Consider the following 22,042-nt stretch of genomic DNA (forward strand, 5'->3'; position numbering starts at 1 on the left):
GTTTTACTACGAAAAATTGTACCGAGATTTGTTTCCTTGCGGAGTGTGGTGGCCGGGGGCCTGTCAGGCTGTCACTCAGCGCTCCCCGCTTGGAGCCCGCGTTCAGAAAGGCGTTTCCGCGCTGAGGTACCGTGGCCGCTGTCACAACCACACAGACCCTCCTCACACAAAACCTAGAAATCGGGTAAAAATCCCCCAGCGCACGTTTGCCCCCGGGCGCAGGCGGTACCGCGTAGTTCTCAGCTGCAGGCCGGCACCCCCAGCGGCAGGCCCGGCTGCCTGGGGAGGGCTGACAGTAGGCGCTTCCCGCCCGCGGCCACTGCGCCGTGAGGCGGGCAGCCCCGCCGCCGCCTCCCTTGCGGCTTCGAAGCCCCGTCCTGGGGTGAAGGGACGCCGTACCTACCTGCGGCCGCCGCCGTCCCCGCCTCAGGAACTGACGGGAGCAGCCTGCGACGCGGCCCGCCTCCTCCCCTGCGCGGCGGCGGCGGTGGTGGCGGCGGGTCGGCCATCCATGGGGCTGGTGGGGACGGCGGTTGTGCGGGATGGCGGCGCCGCGCTGCCCCGCGGCTTCTGGGCGGCGGTGCGCGTCTGGCTGGAGAAGCCGCAGGTGGCCAACAGGCGTCTGTGCGGGGCCGCCATCGAGGCGGAGGGGACGGTGCCGCTCGGGGAAGGTGGGGAAGCATCCTCCCCCCTCATCGCCGCGTGGGGCGGCGGGGGGCAGGAGGGGCGAGAGGTGTCTGCCGGGGCGGCGGAGCTGGGCCGGCTGTGGAGGGAGGTGCGCGGCCAGCTGCCGGCGGGACACGGGCACCTACCGCCGCCCCTCACGCCATGGGACGGGACGGGGCGCCGCTCCGAGCTTCGCGCCGTGCTGAGGACGCTGCTGCCCCGAGGGCGGCCGGTCGGTCCCCCCGCCCCGCCGAGGAGGGAGCTGGCGGTGCAAGGTGAGCGGGAGCCCGGCCCCGAAGCGGGGAGAGAGCGCGGGGCGGCGGGCAGCGGGGGCGCCCGCCATGCAGGAGCGCACACCGTGAGGGGCCGCCTCTGTTGCAGGCCCGTCCCGTCCGAGATTGTCTCGCAAAAGAGATAAATGACACATTTTTCCTTACTTGTGGGAGGGCAGATGGATATTTTTTTTTTTTGCCCTTCTCGTTTGCTTAGATTTTATTTTTCCTTGTTCAGGAAGTGTCAGCAGTTGAAACACAAATGACAGAGGTCAGACACCTGTAGGACTCTGACTCTAAACAAGCTCCACTTCAACCTGAGGAAAACATAGTAGGGGAAGAGATAATATGTCATGTGTAAGGTACTGCTGAGGTGGGAAAAGCACTGAGGGCAGCCAGGCACCCTGCTCCTGAGGAAGAGATACAGAAACTCGCTGATCTTTTTGTTTCCTTTAAAGAGAAAAGGCAAGAAGGACCGTCATCGTGCGAGGTCCTGTCATGAGTAAGCTGCCCACGCAAAAATGCTGCTTGTAGTGCAAACCTAATTACAGGTTTCTAAGGAGTGATGGTAGCCTTTGAAAGTGCAGAGTTAATGAAGAAAAGTAGGCAGCTGTGGCACCTGCCTGGCCAAGCTGAACTGTTTTTGTCAGCTTTCTTTTCTTCAGTATTGCTGAAAATTAAGCTTGATTTATTTATTTTTTAATTATTTTTTTAGGCACTTACATTATATGATGGTAATACACTGCAGTAAACCCTACTAATGGAAAGAAAATCATATATGGTAGAGGTTGACACCTTTTTAAGATAAATTCTGGATAATTTTTGACAAGAATCAGAATTCCAGACCCAATTAAATTTATGATTCAGAAAGACCTGTAGTCATTTACGGGGGACAGCTGACAGGATACTCTTGTGGCCAGCGATTCTTATTCTGATGCCTTCAAAAAAAAGTATACACAGCACTTTTATGGTTTTTTTTTCTTTTGATATTAAGAGGAGATGTTCCTGAACTACATCTGGAGAGTCTTATCTGTAAGAAAAAGGCTATAAGAGAATTTTTTTTTAATTCATATGTTTAAAATATTAAAAAAAAAAATCAGAATGTTAGGGAAGTGGTTAAGGATGGTCTGAGATAGCAAGACTTGATGTTTGCTCGGTTGCTAATTAGTTTTTTCCTGTTTTGCTCAGAAAATTTTGGAGTCAACTTGAAATTTGATTACTTAGCCAATATAGCATTCTTGGTTTGAAGGTTTGTAGTTGTCAGAATATTTGTTTTGATGGTAACTGAAAAAACATTTTCAAAAATGAGAACTTAAGAAGTTATTGTAAAGACATTACTCTAGGTAAACAACTAAAAAGATTTTTGCAACTGGTTTATAAAGTAATTATCCATATATATCATATACCATATGGAATATAGTAAATGCTTTTAGAGTCACTTTCTAGGAAGGACATAGGGAATAAATTAAGATGTTAAGATAAAAAAATTAGTTGTGTGTGAGTACTAGCTTGTATTGTGCCATTCATGTTTTGCTGCAGTCTCCTTTCTTTTTATTTGTAAGTTATTTCAAAAGAACACACTTTCCTCCCTCTCTGTTTTTACTTGTGACAAAAATTGCAGAATATCATCTTGAAATATGGTAGAGATATTTAAGGGTGTGGGCAGCTGTTCATAGCTCATCTCCAAAATCTTTGACACTTCCTAAATCTCAAGTGTTTGGAATCTGTCACTGGACATAGATGTTTTATTCCACAGGTGATAGATACCATTGAGATCAGTAGTGCAGTTGCTGACCATAACTTAATATATTAACATAATACATGCACATTCACTTAAAACCAGGTCTTCTCAGGTAGCCTCCCTTCAGAGTTATGCCTGGCAAGATCATGGAGCAGATTCTCCTGGAAACTCTGGTAAGGCACATGGAAAATAAGGAGGTGATTGGTGATAGCCAACATGGCTTCACCAAAGGCAAACTGCACCTGACAAATTTGGTGGACTTCTGTGTTGTTGCCACAGCATTGTTAGATAAGGGGAGAGCAACTGACGTCGTCTACGTGGACTTATGCAAAACGTTTGACACTGTCCCGCATGACATCCTGGTCTCTAAATTGGAAAAGCATGGATTTGATGAATGGACCACTCGGTGGATAAGGAACTGGCTAGAACTCAAAGGGTTGCAGTCAATGGTTCAATGTCCACATAGAAACCGGTGACGAGTGGTGTTCCTCAAGGGTCAGTACTGGGACCAGTGCTGTTTAACGTCTTTGTCGGTGACATGGACAGTGGGATTGACTGCACCCTCAGCAAGTTTGCTGGCAACACCAAGCTGTGTGGCACGGTCAACACACTGGAGGGAAGGGATGCCATCCAGAGGGACCTTGACAGGCTTGAGAGGTGGGCCTGTGCAAACCTCATGAAGTTCAACCAGGCCAAGTGCAAGGTCCTGCACCTGGGCCATGGGAATCCCAAGCACAAATACAGTTTGGGTGGAGAATGGCTTGAGAGCAGCCCTGAGGAGAATGACTTGGGGGTGCTGGTGGACGAGAAGCTCAACATGAGCTGGCAATGTGCACTTGCAGCCCAGAAAGCCAACTGCATCCTGGGCCGCATCAAAAGAAGCATGGCCAGCAGGTTGAGGGAGGTGATTCTGCCCCTCTACTCGGCTCTGGTGAGACCCCACCTGGAGTACTGTGTCCAGCTCTGGAGTCCTCAGCACAAGAAGGACATGGACCTTTTGGAATGGGTCCAGTGGAGGGCCAGGAAGATGATCAAAGGGCTGGAGCATCTCTGCTATGAGGACAGGCTGAGAGAATTGGGGCTGTTCAGCCTGGAGAAGAGAAGGCTCCAGGGAGACCTTATAGCGGCCTTCCAATACCTAAAGGGGGCCTGCAGGAGGACTGGGGAAGGACTCTTTATCAGGGAGTGTAATGATAGGACATGTGGTAATGGCCTCAAACTGAAAGAGGGTAGTTTTAGATGGGGTATTGGGAAGAAATTCTTTACTGTGAGGGTGGTGAGGCACTGGAACAGGTTGCCCAGAGAAGTTGTGGATGCCCCATCTCTGGAAGTGTTCAAGGCCAGGCTGGATGGGGCTTTGAGCAGCCTGGTCTAGTGGGAGGTGTCCCTGCCCATGGCAGCGGGGTCGGAACTAGATGATCTTTAAGGTCGCTTCCAACCCGAACCATTCTGTGATTCTGTGTTATGAGATACTAATTTAGGACAGATAATGTTGGGGTTTTTTTCACGGTGCTTAAGCCGGGAGCTCTAATTGGGAAAGCTGCATGTTGCTAAACATAAAGCATAGCTATACTTAATTAAAATAACACAGTAGATCATGTGTTTGAACATAGCAAAATTGATAGATACTGATAATACTGTTGATTATTTTTTAATATTGCACTGATTGTTCATCTAGTACCAGGCTGATATGTAAGTCTCCATTAATTTGGAATGTGCTTCCCAGGACTCCAGGTTTAGTGTGGGATAGGGTAAAGCAGCAGTTTTGTGCTAGAAAAGTCTCATAGCTTTTACTTTATGCAAATGTTTAGGTTTAAAGAACATGAATAATCCTACTGATCAGCCTTAGATATTTTGGAAAACATCATGCAGCAGAATGCAAAATTTTGAGCACTCAAAACAGTTCAGTAGTTTCAGATGTCAGGCGCACTGAGAAACAGTTCTTAGCATTGTGTTCTTAGCATTGTGGTTCTTCCTGCATTGTCCTAAATCTTGTCTCACTAGTTTGCACTTAAAGTAGTAAGGAAGCAAAAGTTTATTTTGGTGCTAACCAGGATGGTTTGCACCATGGAATAATATATCACTATTTAAATATCTTTTCAGATGTTTACAATGGAACTGTGACCTTTCTGCCTTTGGAGGAAGACAGTGAAGGAAAATACCAGATTAAAAAGTGCAATATTTATCAAATTCAACTTACACACATAAAAGATGAGGAATGGTAAGTGCTGGGACTGAGAGAGGAAGCAAACCCTGAATTATTGTAAGGATCACACCGTGTTTTAGCGTTGATATCTAGGCATAATTTGATGCTTGATTAGTAAATGGCAGTAGTGGTGTGATTTTAGTGCATAGTGTTGTGTTGAAAATGAAACATCTGCAATACCGAAATCAACACAAAACAAATCTGTTTCAACTTTGAATGTGTACATTGACTGTACATGTGTGTGGTCTAGAAAAAGTATGCATATTCTGATCATGAGAAACTAGCTATGCTTGTGAGAGAGGTCAGGTTCTGTGGCTGTTAGTGAGGTTTTGGGTCAAATTGGAATTGCTGTTTGGCACCTGCTGAGCTTCAATCATTGAAATATAGACCATGAGCATCTGAGGGCATAGCTCTAATGAAATCTGGATAAAGTTAGAGATGATGAAATAATGAAATGTGCCAACTGATGTATTTTCCTCCTGAATCTTCCTGTTGTTTTCATGAATTACATGAATTCACTTTTACTAATTAGTCTTTGGATATATTGCTAAATCAGGTTGTTCATCATTTGCGAGTCCTCAGTCATTGTGGCTTTGTGTATTACCTATGTCCTTATTCCCTCGTCTACTTTTACACCTCTGTTTGATCTGCTGATTTTTTTCCACTTAATCATTCTTTTAATTTTTTGGGGGTAGCTCAGATAATAAAATACACTATATGTATATGAAGTTTTTATTATTTTTTTTTAAAGGTCTGTGTCTATTGTAGCTCCATTTCCCGAAGACTGGTTTTCAGATGGAATTGCATACCCAAAACTAGCATGGCTTGGAAATGAACTTTTGTCCAAACTGGCTAAATGGTCTGTGGAGCAAAAGCCCAGTGAGTTTAAAAGTACACTCTCACTCATTTCTGTAGCAAAATACAGCAAAGTTTATCAAGACCTTAAAGAAAAATACAAAGAGATGGTTAAGGTAAGTTTGTCAGTAAATGCAGTAATAATATGCTTTCCTATAATTGTTTTTGTTATTTTTTGTTTAGTGAAACTGCTTCTTCCACTGAATTCTTATTTTTAATAAAAAAAGCAATTTAATTGAAATGTGTGTTTTATAGTCTGGTGGTTTGGGTTTTTTTTTCTGTGTATGTGGGAAACAAACAATTCAGTATTTGGAAGAACGGAACTGGAAAAGCAAGACTTGGAGCCAAATTCACACAAAATGTCTGGAGGAGTTAAATACTTTCCAGAATGCTTCCCTTGAAATAAGAAGTGAGCAGTAGGTCAGTGGATGTAAATACTAAGTCATCCATGCTAGAAGGCATAAATAAAGTGCCACCTTCTCCAAAACCTGAAAGATTCTGGAAACAGCACTGGTTAGTAAGCAGGTTAAATTTCCTATTACTCTTTAAATTTAGATGCAATGTTAGTATGTCTTTCTGAGTTAGAGGAGCAATGTTGTAGTATTGTTTTATCCTGGGAATCCTGAAAAATGACAGTGATTATCTTAAGTGCTGTGTGAAGTAATACCTATATCCTTATGCACCAGACTCTGTCTACAAGCAAAAAAATTGGTAAATGCTTTTGTAAAATGTACTGTGAGAATGTTGAAAGGTTTTACCGTTGATATTTCTGTATTAATAGGAACATATATATGAGAGGAAAATTGGACTTGTGGGTAAGGTAATGGTTCAGCCTTTAGCGGTGCAGTAGACTTAGTGTAGTGTTGAGCATTTAAATCTTTGTTTCAATTCCTCATTTACAAAACAGGGATAACACTTCCACTTTCACTTTCTGTCTTCCTACTTCACAATTTCATTCTTCATGTTCTGTTGTGCCAGGATAATTCTTTGCCTGTTATGTTGTGAAAACAAATTTACAAACGCTCATGTTACCAATGTTGCACATAACAGGAATAAGATAAGTATTTTTCTTCTGAGAGAGTTAAGCAAAAGGATGCATGCTTTATTACAGAACAGATGCAGCAGTTTATTTGTTGTGAGCTGCACATACGAAGCCATAATGTTCTTGGAAACTTTATTGATTGTATGACAGCAGACATTATTTACGCCGTTATTCTTTTGTGTGCCTCACAAACAGTCTTTATTTACATTCTTTGTGTATATTTTTAATGAGGTTCTAATGCAAAATGATGACATGCAGAAGCCTATTGAAGTGAATTAGTACCTAACTGAGCACTTTTTGAAGTCATTTAAGATGGTGCAGAAAATATTTTTTCTCTATCTTTTCTGAAGGTGTGGCCTGAAGTGACAGATCCTGAGAAATTTGTTTATGAAGACGTTGCCATTGCCACTTACTTGCTGGTAGGGAACTGCTTTGCCTAATAATATTCTGTAAGGTTCTATTTCCTAGTAGTAGAGCCTCTCTAAAGAGGTATTTTCATTTTATAGTTGTTGCATTCTTTAAAATAGAATGCTGAAGTTACTACAGCCATACAAGGCAAAAGGAAGGGGGTAGGAGAAAGAGTGTAGGTTTAGGAGGTTTGGGGGTTTGTTTTTTTTTTTTGCTTTTGCTCTCATTTAAGCAGAGAGACAAAGGTCATGTATTTACAAGCGTAATTTAAACTGAAAGTGAAATTTATAACTGTTCAAGTTGTGTTTGTATTCTGATCTTTGGTAGTACTCTCAATAGCGTTTCAGGGATTTACGTATAGTAAGTGATTACAGAAGGTAAGTATTTTATAACAATTGGGAAAAAAATAATGTCACAAAGCACAGGGAAAATCAGTTGATTTGGTTTTCATACTGCCCCATACCACACAATTCACCACAATAACAATGAAAATTAAGTTTAGAGGGGTACTAAAATCTCTTTGTGAGGATATGATAAAGATTTGCAGTTCTTCATCACAGGAAGTTTATCATCTACACAGACAAGATGTTTGTTGGGGTTTTTTTAAGTGATAAAGCAAAAAGCACTGACGTAGCAGAAAAATAGTGATTAGACAGACCGATTTGCAGATCAGAAACTATTGTTTTATACATATTTCTCCGACTTGTTAATTTTATGCTAAAGGTTTTTCACTGCTTCGTCTTTCCCTCATAAAAGTTCAGATCAAATCCTGTCTTCAAATGCAATAAGGCCAACTCTATAGATGCTAGGAATGCAGATAAATGCTTGGTGCAGTTTTCTAAGGCACCTAGCTATTTAAGAATTTGTGAAAATTCTGCCACCTGCAATCACTAGAAACCTCAGTTTTTTAACCAGCATCAAAATTTGTCACTCTATAGGCACATCAATATTTTTTGACTGTTTTCCAGAGTGCAGTTAAAAGCATGTCTACCTTGAAGTAGATATCTTGAAGTATAATGTAGATACCTCTTATGTCGTCTCTAAGTCAGTATTTGTAAATAAGTCAGCTCATTTACAGAACTTGTTGAGGACTAATTTATTTTGATAATTGACTGTTTATCAACTTAGAACCTCAGTTTATTTTCACATGAAAATTTTTAAAATTGTCTGGGGAAGCCTGACTGACCTAGACTACTCTCAAAATCTTGATTGTCACGTTGGTGCGACAGAACTTTTTACATCAGAGAAACAATCATGATGAAGTGGTCAGACAGTTGGCCTAGATGATCATTGTAGGTTCCTTCCAATGGAACGATTCTAATCTGTGATACTGGCTTGTGGAAATAGCTATGTAGTAGTCTTATCTTTTACCATTTTTACCACCATGATAATATTAGATGTCAAAAATTAGTTGTAGCCACAAGAACATTCTGTAATGACACTCTTGAAAATATTTTGCAAATTTTTATGGACGAGTGTTAGTTTACAGCGATAATATGTTTTAGCTGACATAACACTAATTTTCAAAAACTTCTTAAACTAATCCAGTAACTGTCTTATATAAATGAAAGCTTAAAGTATGGTATTAATAACCTAACCTCCTTGCAAAATTTTAAGGTATCTATATGGTGGTATACAATAACTCATTACTTGGAGGTACGTTAAACAGGTGATTAAGAGAATGTAGGTCCAGTGTTAAATTTTTATGGATTTACAGCATCTACATCTGACCTCATTTTACTCTGCAGTCATATTAAGATCACCTACTGTCTAGGCACATGCCCAAAGAAGTGTCTAGTCAGTTTGCATTGTGAGAAACTCAGCAGGGGATGGAGGATAGGTGTGATGTGTGTAGGAAGTGATTAGGGATTTTTGGGATACAGCCTGGAGTGCAAAAGTACTACACTTGAAAATGTGAACCCAGCCTGATAATCTCATGGATTATCTGCAGTTTCTTTCCCTCTAGCAACACTGACAATTTAGCAAGCAGGAACATTACAAATACTAATTTTTGTGGTTAAATACTCTTGATTTTTGTTAGTCATAGTTAAAAATAAGTGTGCAGAGTTGTGGTGGTCTGTAGCTTCTCATTGAAGGAAGAAGTGAAGGAAGGACTTGTAACTAGGTAAATTACACTTTGTTCAGGAGAAAGTGATGTTACATGTACCAATATATAGCCAATTGATTACAAAGAACATTTTTGTTTTTATTTTCAGCTCTGCCACGAATTCTTTCTTTAATACAGTGGATATAAATGCTTCCGTGGAGTTACTTGCAGAGACACTGTTGAAGATTACTTGCTACTTCCCTTGCTTCCTCTTGCACCCTTTGGCTTAGCAGTTTATTGTACATTTATGCTTACTCTAGCCCAGGGTTGTATAGCCTTGATTAATTTCAACTTCCAGTGATTCAGAAGGGAGTGGAGGATGTGCTTAGCACTTAGAAAATGATTGATACTTTGCAACATAATTCCTGCCCTCTCCATAAACAGTTTTATTTGTTTGGGTGTCTTTTTTTCTCCTCTCAAGTTATTTTCTCTGTTGAGTACAGGGGGTGTCTTCTGTCACATCTGCATTCTCTCCCAGCTTTCTCCTTTCATTTCCAATAACATTTGCTGCTTTGTTACAGGGAAAGTTGAGAGCAGAAGTCTAAAATGTTTTCTTTTCTTGTCTTAGATTCTTTGGGAAGAAGAGAGAAAGGAAAAAGGGTTGACCAAGAAACAGTCATTTGTAGATCTTGGATGTGGAAATGGTCTACTGGTTCATATTCTAAATAATGAAGGGGTAAATAGAGTGCTTTTTAAAATAATAATTAAAAAATAGAGACAGTCAATATTGTTGTAATGCTTTCCTTTTATCTGGTATACAAATATCCAAAATTCAGTTAATTCATGTTGCTAAAATACAAATTTCTCACTCTAGTGGCAGGAAAAAAAATCCTAGCAGAGCTTTAGAAACCTTATTTCACTTATTTATATATTTTTATTAGTGCAATTCATTTCAATTCAAGGCTATTTTTCTGAGGTAAGAAACTAAGAAGGAAAACAAAAAGTGGTGGTGTAACTTAGTTACTCTGTAGACAAAGCAAAAAGGAATAAGGAATCTTTAACATAGAGTTTCTCTTTCCCAAGAGCCTTTAAATGAGAAGGTTTTCATAAACTTAATTTTATTGAAGTTGGAATTCTACTTGTCATGTCCTGAAGATGTTTTTCTATATCTTTAAAAACAATCCTGGGATTTGTTAATTGTGAAAATGCCTAACAACATGCTGTGCTTTTGAGAGTGAAAATGTGGCAACAGCAACATTCGGTTTCTTGAGGCACAGTTTCTGAAACAAGAACAAAGATGTTCAGTGAGACTGAACAAAACCCAGTGAAGTTGGGTCCATCTTTCTTAGAAAATTGTATTTTCCGCTTTAGGGAGAACATGGTAAAATTTGTAGGGGAAATTAACACCTTCTGTTAGATCAATGGATGTCATTGTGCATGGTAAAAAAGTACAAGTTCTCCTAACACAAGCTCTCTTTCCTTGTGTGGCCAGAAAAAATTGATCTAATACAAGACACTATTTTCCCTGTAGACATTTCTTTTCGTACATCATTAGCTCATCGCTGCTGTAGCACTGACAAACATTGCTGACTCTCAAAAAAATCACGTGTGAGAGTTTTATGAGACTTTTTTAGTAATTGAATTTGGTTAGTTCTGCACAGGGTTCTTGAAGTTCAAATACTGTTACTTCTGCATTCTTCATTTATTGCTTTGCTTTTCAGTCCTATTTCCTGTTCCTGTCAGTTCACACAGGGAAAAATGTGTTTGGACTCCAACAGCCTAATTGACTGTTGAGTTAAATTGAGTTAAAAGGTGGTTCTGCCAGCAAGCACTGCTTAGAATAGCACTCTTCTCTGTGCTACAGTCATACTCATCTTATGAAAGATATTTTAAAAACAAACAAAAAATAATATTATGCTTTTACTTTTGCAGAGATTCAGATTTCCAAGAGCAGTCTTAACAGGTGTTCCCGGGTAAAATTTCAAACCAGATACATTCTTAATGTTTCCTAGTCTTTCCCTTCACATTTAGAAGGGAAAGAAGGGATTAAAAGTATTCAGCTTCTGCCTGAAATGGTGAAGCTGTGTTTCATTATGTGCCTAAATTTTAGTATGAATGATATAATCAATATCAATATGTACACTTAGTGAGCCTGTTTGACACCTTCTGCTAGAAGTAGTACTTAAAAACAATACTTTTTTGTTCTTCAAATATTTCAGCATTCAGGTAGAGGAATCGATGTGAGGAGAAGAAAAATATGGGACATGTATGGACCAGAAACTCATTTAGAGGTATTATGCAAATGTATGTCAATCTTATTGCTTTGTAATTTTACGCATTTGTTCATTGCTTCTGGTTGTGTTGATGCAAATGTAATCAAACATACTGGTGTATAGACTTCCTAAAGTGATCTGTGGGTTTGGTATGATGCCACCCATATGTCCTGTGGGACTATAAAGTAAGTTGTTAAGGGGATTATTAGAGCAATGCTGTATTATACCCTTGCATATTTGCAACTTAAGTATTTTTCAGCTGAGAAGACTAGCATGATTTCCTATTTCATGTACAGACAAGCACAGTATAAAACAATCTTTGATTTTACAGGAAGATCAACATCAAGCAGCTTTGTTTGCACCACTGTACCTCATAAAAGATATTAGTATCTAAAGTTGTGAGTAGTTTATTCTTGAAAGTGATTCTGACTTTCTAGTGCTATGTGCTGTTTTGGGGACAAAATTGTTGTTGAACCTCAAAGGAACCAGTCCTCTGCTGCACTGACCTTGTGGTAAGTAATTGCAGTAATAGCCTTCAAAAAAACGAACAGGAAAACGAGTCTGAAAGAGGGATTATATTTCAAGTTCCACATTAGCATTTTTATGAGAACAGGAAGAATTCCAGCACAGGAACATTCACTTTAACTCCAGCTGGTTTTGATCTAATACTTGTAAAAGTGTGTTACTGATCAACAGTTGCCCTTTGGAGGTGAGGTGTTCCTGATTTCTTGTGCTGTAGGCTCATAAAATTTCTCACTCTGTTATCTCAAAAATTACCAGCTTCCAATATATTAAAAGAATTTTCCGCCTGTAGTTACTCTCTAGTATTTTTGTCTAAAAGTTAATTCAACATATCTTTGAATGCTGACAACTTACATTAAATCAACAAAAGAGCAGCCGTTTTCACAGATGGGAGGTGGAGCTTTCACAGTCTTGTGCAGGTTTCTTTTTGCCACTCTGCCATTTTGGGTACAGATTGCCAAAACTGACAGATTCCTTTGCTGCAGTCTGTATCCAGGTGAAAAGCTTCAAGAAACAATCCAAAACATCAAGCTGTGGTGCTCCTTCATTCCTGGATCGTACCAAACAGCATCTTCTCTTTTCCTTCATGTTATATATTCCTTTTCCTGACTCTTTTTCTGTATTATGGAAATCTTTGAATTTTGTACATTGATTTCACATTGAGCTCTGACTGTTTACAGTTTCTTAGATTTCTTGACTCATAGGGAAGCTTTTGAGCATCAGCTGTCCCTCTCTGCAGCATGAGGGAACAAAATAGAAAAGGATGGGGTGTATTCATCTTTTTTAAAAGAAAAAAAAATCACAGAAAACACTTGAAAAAGGCAGACAGAAATGATAAAAATATCCAAAATATGCATATAAGGAAAGGACAAATATATGTGTCAAGGTTTTATATAATGAACAGGAAGGGTGAAATGATTTTGCAAGGCTCCGGTGGCTAAGGGGGAAGGCACCTGCTCACAGCCTTTTGTTACCCTCAAAGCTAATTTTGTTTTGATCTTTACTTAAAGCATGAGTTGTAGGGTGAATATTGCCATCTGTGACATTCAGTGCCAATACTAACAATATAAATGAATGTAACAGGTGGTACTGTGCATAGCCAAACTGTTGTCAGACATCGTGAATACAAATTTTATTATGGCTGACTGTCAAAATGTGGAGTATGGCAATGATAATTCATGCCATACCAAAATTAAATGATCAAAACTGAAATGTGATGTAGGAGTAACTTGTTCAATCAACCATAAGAAGACACTTATCAAACACTTCGTTTAACATCTAGTAACCACTTCGTTTAACATCTAGTAACCTGCCAAAAAGAAATTTGTTACATGTGCATATACATTTCTAGATAATGTAACTAAAAACGGTCAGAGATACATATTTAAAGTGGACAATGATACACCATACTGATACTTAAAACACCTAGCAGTGCTTTCTGATGAGGCGAATTGACAGCGGTGGTCTGAGATTTCAGAAATTCCCTAGTAAGCGTTGTTTGTGTGTTTTAATTCCTACACAGATACTATTTTACATATACATGTGAATTTTGACCTCATAAAGCATGCATATTTTATATGAAATGAGAGTATGGGCATAATTTTCAGGGCTTTTCCTAAAATTCTGTGCAGATTCAAATGTAAAGCTTTTTTTCAAATATGACCAATAATTATTTTGAGGTTCATACATGTTTTTAGAGAAGAATATGTACTTTCATAGTATCAACATCTTTAAGTACTTTCTTTGCTGTATTTAGTTCAAGGTGAGAAAATGTGTGTCTGAGAAAGAAACATTAAAGGCACTCTAGAACTTTTAAAATTTAACCTGTATGAAAAATTCATCCTGTTTGGTGGTTGGTTTTAGTTTTTTGTTTGTTTTCTTTTTGTTTGTTTTTTTTTTTTGTTTTTTAAAGAATATCAGGATAGGGTATTCTTGAGACTAGTCACTATTCTGTGAGTCAGTATTGTGTTGGGGAGACCTCTGTGCTGATGTCACCTCAATCCCTATATCTTGAATTTCCACAAGGCAAAATGCTATTCTAAAGGCCACCAAAGAAATCTTCTTTCTCTATCCGATTTTTTTCTTATTGTTGTATGTATCATAAGGTAGTCTTGACACAATTTGGAAAGGGATGGAATGGCAACATAGAGAAGAGGGAGAGTGTTAGGGTGGATAAGTTTTTTTTATACGTGAATGATAGGGTGTGAAGGGTGGTGTTCTGTAAGACTTTGATTTGGGAAGAGTCTGTGAAAGAAGAGAAGATAGCAGTGAAGCTCTGTTCTGATTAAGTGCTATGTGAGTCCTAGGACTGTAAGACATAGCAAATTAAGTGGCTTTCTGAAAAACTGAGTGCAAACATGCATGTGACAGGAGAATTTCAAGGAATCATAATCCAATGTATATTTGTTTACAAATATTTAGGGTGCCAGATATCTTAATCAGAATTGTTATTTCGCTCTTTGTCTGACCAGTATTTTGTGGGTAGCTATTGCTAAATTACTTCTTTGTAGCTATAAAAAATTACTGCCTGGCAAAAGCGCAGATTGAGGAAAGTACTGTTGGTGCCTGTGGTTCTTGTTCACCTTGTATTTGTCAGCTTGTATGATTTTATATCGTTGTTTAGTGCTTTATTAATAAATAAAATGCATTTAAAGAAATCATAAAATTCACTTAATGTATTGTTTGTTTTTTTAGGAATCTACAATCGTGCCAGGTGACAGTCATCTCTTTCCAGACACTGACTGGCTCATAGGAAACCATTCAGATGAATTAACACCATGGATACCTGTAATTGCAGCCAGGTATTTGTGGAGGGAGGGGAGTGGGAGGGAATGAATTAAAAAACAAAACGTAATTACCTATGTGTGCTTGGTGAGAGCTGTCATTTTTGCAGACACACCTGCTCTCCTTTCAGGTCTTGCTGCTTTTGATGCCAATTGATTATTTTTACAAAATGTTTCTCTTCCTTTGGAGAAGCACAGATGTAGTGTTTACTTTCTCATAAAATTCAGAACAGCGTTTTGCTTTTGAAGTTAAGAAAACAGAATTGATTTTTATCCTTTAGGTGTGAATCTGTTGTTTGAGGGTTGGGGATTTTTTTTGTTTGTTTCTTTGAGTTTTTTTTTCAATAAAATTGCTGTTGGTTCTGCCTTTCCTTGAACTGTTGTACTCTTCACAACCAGCTGCAATAGCTTAATATCTAGAGATTTAGTCCTGCAAACCAAGTTGGCACAGTAATTTGCTACAGCAAATACTTTGCGAAACAGTATTTTTGATTATGCTAATAGATCTACTGAAAGAGGAACATATAAATATTATTTTGTGAAGCTGCGTCACTTAATAAAAATTTCCATTATTGCTTGTATCTGATGGGTTATTTGTTAAATTTGTGTGTTCTCTGAAATGACTTTCCATTCAGTAGTTTGTTATCCTTTTAGGTCTTCCTGTTCATGTTGCTACTTTGTGCTGCCGTGTTGCTTCTTTGATTTCCATGGAAAATACAGCCGAAGACAAAGCAAGAAAACTCAGTACAGAGAATATCTTGATTTTGTTGCCCAAGTGGGATTTGTATGCGGCTTTCGTGTGGAAGAAGATTGCCTTAGAATTCCATCAACAAAAAGGGTAATTTTGAACTGTGTAGGGTTTTTATCTTTTTTTTTTTTTTTTAAGCTGCTAGCTGTCTGAAGCATATGGATGTTTGTTCGTTATTATTGTTGTAAGATCAGACTATACTCAGTTGCATTACTTGAGACAATATGCTCTGAAGAGAGACTAAAAGTACTCATTGTTTTCTTTGAGTAACCTGCTCTTAACATCATAGGTACAATCCTAGAGACAAGAAAGAATGGAAGGTTTTATGGTTATTTCTTATGTTGCCCTATAGGATGGAAAACTTACAGAACCCATTTTTGCTTGAATTTTTCCAGCTGCCTATTTTGCTTATTTTTACTTAATTTTGCTGTGAAACGTTCTTAGAGTAGGAGGAGGCGTCCAGCTTTAATTGTGTAAATAATCTGAGTATCGGGAACAGTCTTTTCTGTTCTGTGCTTGTATGGCGTGCTGGATTATAGTTTGATACTGGATTTCTTCTGTGGGACCAATATTTGAAAACTAAAATTAAAAAAAACCCAGATGTTGATGAGCGTTGAGTTTAAATGGGTATCTCCTGTAGGTAGATTTAGAAGCCTGCACATGAGACATGCAGGTTGGGGGGCTGTGTGTTAGTATGGGACTCGATATAAATAGTGATTTACCTGTTTCTACTAAAACAGGTTTGCCTTATTGGAAAAAATAGGACCTATCCACCTACAGAACATGCTTTGATTGACAAGCAGATAACACAGTATATTAATAATCGTCAGACCTGTCCTGTGGTTACACATGACAGAAGAGTTGGATTTAATCATAAGGATCACTCTGAGGTATTCAAAGAAGCAGGCTCGGAACTTCCTGAAAATGAGACTGAAACTGCTGGTACAGTTTGGATGCCTGGATTTCAACCCAGAGAAAAAGTAGAACAAATCAGGAATTGTGCTTCACTCCCTCGGGATTTTGTAGATGATGTGGTCCTCAGTGTGGCAAACTTGCTGTTAAATGCAACCCCCCAAAAATCATGTTCTAATATGCATGGTGGAAATACGAATACCTGGAATCAAGGAGGTGAGATTGTCTTTCCTTTACATTATCTTCTGCTGGTAGACAATGTTTTTTCCAATGAATTTACATGTTTGTACATTTAGTGAGTGAAGTAGACTTTAGGAAATGCCAAGAACAGTACAGTAGCAATCAAAGGCTTTTTTTTCTGCTGTGTTTTATTGCACTCTGGGATGCCAGTAAGGCGTATAAGAGTATTTTGAAATTGGTGTGGGTTTTTTTCCCTCTACACTTAACTACTAGGACAGAATCAATCAATTTTTGTTTAAAAAAAACCCCAAAACAAACCAAACCCAGAACTCCTCCCCATTTACCAAAACAGAAGACACTACATCTATTTGGTGAGAATATTAAGTGTCTTTTTAGATAGTCACATAATAATTAGCTATAATTCTGTAAGAAGTGCCTCGAAGTGCCGTTTGGTTATGACATAATTAGGAATTTTTAGTTTAGTCTTAGGAAGAATGGAAGTTGCTGTTAATTTTACAAGCATTCACTTCTCACTACTGCCATCTTTTCATTTTCCTCCATCCATTTTTATTATTTACTCCCTGTAGTTTGTCATATGTTACTGTTACAGGAGATATTTTGAGTCATTCTCTCTTCTCTCTAATTACAAGCATGTAAACAATGCTTATTGCAGTGAAGGTTATATGCTACTGTAAAGAAAGCAAAGAAAATAAAATGTGTCTTGCTGTGGAGATTCTGACTTGAGTCCTGTAGCATGAAAGCTGCTATTTTACAGAAAATATACATATAAAATACGTATCATGCATGATATTGGGAGCAAACAGTTGGTCCAGTACTGTAGATCAGTCATAGATTCCACATATAATTATTAATTTATATAGAAGTTAGATATTCTTAGGATTTTATATATATACATTTTTAATAGCTACACCATTATTTATTGCAGAAAGCCTTTCCTTGAAAGAAGTAGCAGAACACTTAAATAAAGAGACTTTAAAAAGGCTGAAGAGTGAATATGGAGGCCTGCAGACGCTACTGAAGAACAATCATCAAGTATTCGAAGGTAAAGACGGGGTTTTCAGGATTTTTTGTTTTGCTTTTCTTTAACCATTATTTTATCTTCTCTATGTGCAGTTAAACTGAACTAAAAAATTACTATGGTGGTGATTTTTTTAACTACTTTCTACACTTTTGTGGAAAATTGGATAGTCTTTATGTACCCATTGCTCCAAGATACTGTTAGTAAAATTCTTTTGAATTAGGTTGATAAGGCATCTATGAGCAAAGAATTGTTCTAGACCGACTGTATCTGAAAAGACAACCCTTTAGTTAAAGTGGCTAATTTAATGCTATTGTTTGAGTAAAGTATTGATGATTTTAGGGCTGTCACATGCAGAGCAAGTTCACTAAAGCATTTAACTGAGACTTAGTCTGGCCTTGCCAAACCCCACAGTGTAAATGCCAACACAAGATAAAACTAGTCTCCACAAGAAACCGTAACTATGAGAGTTACTGTGTTTATGTAGCCTGTGGGAGCATGGCAGAAAGAGCTCAGTAGCAAGTTTCTGGGTTGGCTGTGGTTTGTTGATAACTGTTTTGGGGTGTTTTTTTCCTGTTGCAATGATGTGGCGGTGGGTTTTGTTTGGTTGATTTTGTGTGGGTTGTTTTTTTGTCAGTGTGGAGTTTTGCAAAAGTAAGGTCTAGCTTTGCAGTAATACAAGATCTTCAAGGTTTTATCAATATTTTTGGCTGTGTTAAATTTGCAAGTGTGTGAGCTTCGTATCTCCCAACAGTTCTACATCAGCTGCAGAATGTTGACCAACTAATCCATGGCAGATCATCCTGAATATGCAACCCAGTTGTTGCCAGTGGCTAAATTAACCAAGTTTAGTGTTCACTAAGGATTTCTGTACACTTGGCAATTATAAAATGTGAAGCCATACTGAAATCTTTTTGAATTACCATGCATTGGAAAGAGTCGGTCACACTGCGTTCATTATGTGTCTGAATTTGATTCCCTTTCATTAGGGATAGGTGGAATAGATTTACAACCTGTTACACTGAACGAAGATTTTTATTTGACGTGGATGCTGTCTGCGCATTACCTCTGAAGAAAGACTAGGAGTAAGGCCAGATCTTTCTCAGTTAATTTACATCACATGGGAAGTCCCTGGGGCTTCAGTAGAGACCATTTGATTCTTTCCTTCAGTAGCATGTCACCATAATAAGGGACTTGCATCAGCGAGTGGTCTAGAAGGACATTGCTCGTGCCAAAGAGGACAGAGAAGAACATGGCTACAGCTCTTTTGTCATCTTTACTGAAGTGTTTTAAAGACGTGGACAACAGATGGATACACGCTCACACACATGCAAAAGAAGGGGCTTAGAGTAACCAGCCTGTGTCAGTTTCTTTTGATCAGGCATCTTGTCCAATACAGGGCTGATTTTCGAAGAAAAAAAAATACGTATGCTTGATCATAAATAGCATTATATCTGCTCATTTTTCTTCATCTTTTGAAAGAGATTTTAAAGCTCTGCTGAACCCACTTCTGGATTGGCTTTATACAGATCTATTTGTGTATCACAAGGAAACCTGGAGGCATGAATTCATCCAGGCTTGAATGTGTGAAAGGTAACTGGACTCGTTACCTTTTGAATAGCAATTATCAGAATGTAGAAAAGTACCAGTTAACTATTCCAAGCTACAAGTGTGTGATACAGAACGTATGATTGAAGCAGAATATGAAAATAGAGCATGGCAGCTTAGAAGTGGCAGATTCTTCTCTCCTCATTTACACCATTGTTTTTCATCTATGTTTTTTCTTTCTCTCTTACTAACTTCCTTTTATTCTCTTCTGTTTACACATTTAAGGACTTGACAGAGGTTCATAAATGTGTGTGTGCAGTTTATGCTACTAATACAGCAAATGAATTTAAAAGAAAAAGCCTAATCTTTAATAACCAATTATAGTTCACTGTTGATTCGATTAGACTTGTCCTCTCATTGGTGCAGTGCATTTTTGGGTCAGTGAACCATTTTGCCAGAGCATTTCTGTGTAGTAATAGTAGTAGAAGACTTTTACTAGATTTTTGCTGGTAATCACATTTTAAATGTGGAGTAATAAAGTTTAGAACACGGGAAGGATTACAGTTCTTGCAGTTGAAACTTCTTTGTCAGGACTTGCAATCTAAATTCACAGGATTTTAGTCTAAATGATCCAAACTGCTATATTTGAAACAAATGAACAAACCTTTACAAAGATGATACAAAGGTGCCTCAAACTATTCAGCATCACAGTAAAACATCTCACAGGGAGATCAATCAATTCTTCTTTAGACTGTGTCTATATTATCTCAGTTTGTTTTGCACTTCTTTCTGTTTCTGTACAAATGGCACATTTGGTTCTGCCTGAGCGATCCATTTGTAGAATATATATTTTATTCACAGAATGTCACTATGCATCTTTTCCAGTACAATTCCCATGTCTGTCTATTAACAGCTGCATTTTTGTTTGTTTTTAAATCTTAGTTCTAAATGGGAGAGTTCATATTCGTGACTGGAGAAAAGAGAAACCATCAAGGAAAACTAAGCCTGAAGTGAAACGACGCCTTTCAGCTGAAGCATTTAAAACACGTCTCTGTTGGTTTTTCCTTCATCATCCTGATGGTTGTTCTTTGCCTTCTGAATCTTGCCCATATGCTCATGGAACTGAGGAGCTAAGGCAGTCTCAGATTATTAAAAAGAAAAAACATATACAGTAATAAAATGCATCCACTTATGTTTAAGCTTGTGTACATAACTGAATCTGTGATTGACTTTGGGACTGCCTAGTCCATGAAGATCTGTACAATATAGAGGTTTTGTTCTCATTCCTTTGCATCTTATTTTCCAGTTGGTTTGCAAGTCCTTTTCTATTTTTAATTCTTTATTTTTTTTTATTAACATGGAAAAGGTATAGTAAAATATATGTAATATTTTTGGATTCTATCATGGCATGTCTAATGTGTGTTTGTGTAAGTAGAAAAGTTAAAAAACTTAATTTCCCGGGACGTTCTTCATGATCCTCGATCAGATCAAATGTACACGATGCAGCATTTTCAGACCCTCAAAATCAGCTGTTTTGTTGTGAATTGTCCAGGAGGATTTATGGTTTCTTAAGACTTGTGAGTGAGAAACTGGAAAGAGCTCGCTCTTTCCTGACCTGACAGCTTCCTCTCCATGTTAACTGTGGAGTAATACTACATATTACCCTTACTTTCTTGGTCACACCTTCTTTCCTTCCTTCCCCTACTGATTCAAAAATGAGTGTAGGCTTCACATGTAGATGTAGGTTTTTAGGGCTCTGTAGGCCGTACTGTCCTTTCCCTCTTTTTAAAGTAAGGAGTAACAGTAGAAAATGTATTTAATAATGGAATGGTAGGGTTTCTGCTTATCAGATAACAAAGGAATGTCTTAGCACCTTGAGCAGGTTATGATTTTCTTGATAGACTGTATTATTTTCTTTAAAAGGTTTAACATAGCAGAAATCCAAATTATTACTCAGTGACAGTCATTGAATGTGTCGTAATTTGTATCTGTCAGCTGCTAGGTACTTGTAAAGTTCAGTATCTGCTGAACCAACAATTGTGTTGGTTCTGGCCTCGTATACTGATAGTGTGGAATCTCTGCTCTGATCTGCTGAGAAAGACTTTGATTCTAAACCTTCCTGAAGAAAGGGCAAGGGGGGGGGGGGGGCGGGGCGGAAAAGTTACTAAAGAAGAAATGTGTAGGTAAGAACAATGACATAGAAACTGACTGCAGGACGAAGAGGTCTAGGGGTAACAGTGAGTAAGCCATGTGAGAACTCTCTAGGAGCTCAGGGAATCTGAAGAACAAAGGAAGGAAGTAATTGAATACAAAGCAGAGGAAAAATGAAAGGTGACACTGGGACCACTTTTCAAAACAGTTCCAAAGCCACTTTTCTCACGCCCTAACTTTTAAGCCAACAGGTTGCAGTCCATCTCATGCAGAAGCAGCAGGGCCTAAATCTACTGACAGGGTGGGAGCAAAGAGCTGACTGAAGTGTTGTGTGTTCCCCCTTCTCCCTTTACATTTCTTTTCTGGTCCTGGAGGTGGCTCTTTCTGGATAATCACGACTGATGATTGCAGCAGCACCTTACTCATGCATCACATACCACATTATCCAATATATCACGTCGTGCAGCTACCTGGCCTGCCTCTAACAGGAGCTGTGGTGGGCTCTGAGCGTTTTTCCCCGTGGCTCTGGTCTGCAATGTTGTATACCTTATCCTGAATTTAGTGCTAGTCAGAGCTGTGTTGCGGTCATTACAGAATTTACGCATTTTAAAAAGAAGAGGTGAATCACATTCTAAGGGGCAAATTGGAT

General features: G+C 38.8%; 2 protein-coding genes across 11 annotated transcripts in view; one reads left to right on the forward strand and one right to left on the reverse strand.

The window, feature by feature from the left end:
• The window catches only part of ACOX3 (acyl-CoA oxidase 3, pristanoyl), a 36,847-nt gene extending 36,313 nt beyond the window's left edge, over window positions 1–534 (reverse strand). The window contains exon 1 of one of the 4 annotated variants that reach the window (XM_054202797.1): window positions 404–534. The gene's annotated coding sequence lies outside the window, so the exon portion shown is untranslated. Of the gene's footprint in view, window positions 1–22; window positions 348–403 lie in introns of those variants that run through there. The other 3 variants (XM_054202795.1, XM_054202798.1, XM_054202796.1) reach the window with 3 other exon arrangements.
• On the forward strand, window positions 11–21,361 carry TRMT44 (tRNA methyltransferase 44 homolog). 7 transcript variants are annotated; one of them, XM_054202805.1, is made up of 11 exons: window positions 11–126; window positions 4,783–4,900; window positions 5,654–5,856; window positions 7,133–7,201; window positions 9,866–9,973; window positions 11,457–11,528; window positions 14,727–14,833; window positions 15,470–15,653; window positions 16,304–16,691; window positions 17,602–17,718; window positions 20,185–21,361. In XM_054202805.1, the coding sequence occupies exons 2-11, from the start codon at window positions 4,891–4,893 to the stop codon at window positions 20,415–20,417; spliced, it is 1,491 nt and encodes a 496-aa protein (XP_054058780.1). In that variant the 5' UTR covers window positions 11–126; window positions 4,783–4,890; the 3' UTR covers window positions 20,418–21,361. The 7 variants fall into 7 exon arrangements, with proteins under 7 accessions (XP_054058780.1, XP_054058775.1, XP_054058777.1 ...); XM_054202800.1 differs by lacking the exon at window positions 11–126 and adding an exon at window positions 512–941 and having other exon boundaries at window positions 5,637–5,856; XM_054202802.1 differs by lacking the exons at window positions 11–126; window positions 20,185–21,361 and adding exons at window positions 512–941; window positions 18,684–20,142 and having other exon boundaries at window positions 5,637–5,856.
• Window positions 21,362–22,042: the final 681 nt, after the last annotated feature.

Source organism: Rissa tridactyla, chromosome 5 (assembly GCF_028500815.1).
Source record: "Rissa tridactyla isolate bRisTri1 chromosome 5, bRisTri1.patW.cur.20221130, whole genome shotgun sequence".
Lineage (NCBI taxonomy): Eukaryota > Metazoa > Chordata > Aves > Charadriiformes > Laridae > Rissa > Rissa tridactyla.

Excerpts from the sequence above, each read along its gene's own strand:
- TRMT44 (XM_054202800.1), top strand. The coding sequence starts at position 512 with ATGGGGCTGGTGGGGACGGCGGTTGTGCGGGATGGCGGCGCCGCGCTG. Across the intron at positions 5,857-7,132 it reads AATACAAAGAGATGGTTAAG|GTGTGGCCTGAAGTGACAGA; the intron begins GTAAGTTTGTCA and ends TCTTTTCTGAAG. Across the intron at positions 7,202-9,865 it reads CCATTGCCACTTACTTGCTG|ATTCTTTGGGAAGAAGAGAG; the intron begins GTAGGGAACTGC and ends TTCTTGTCTTAG.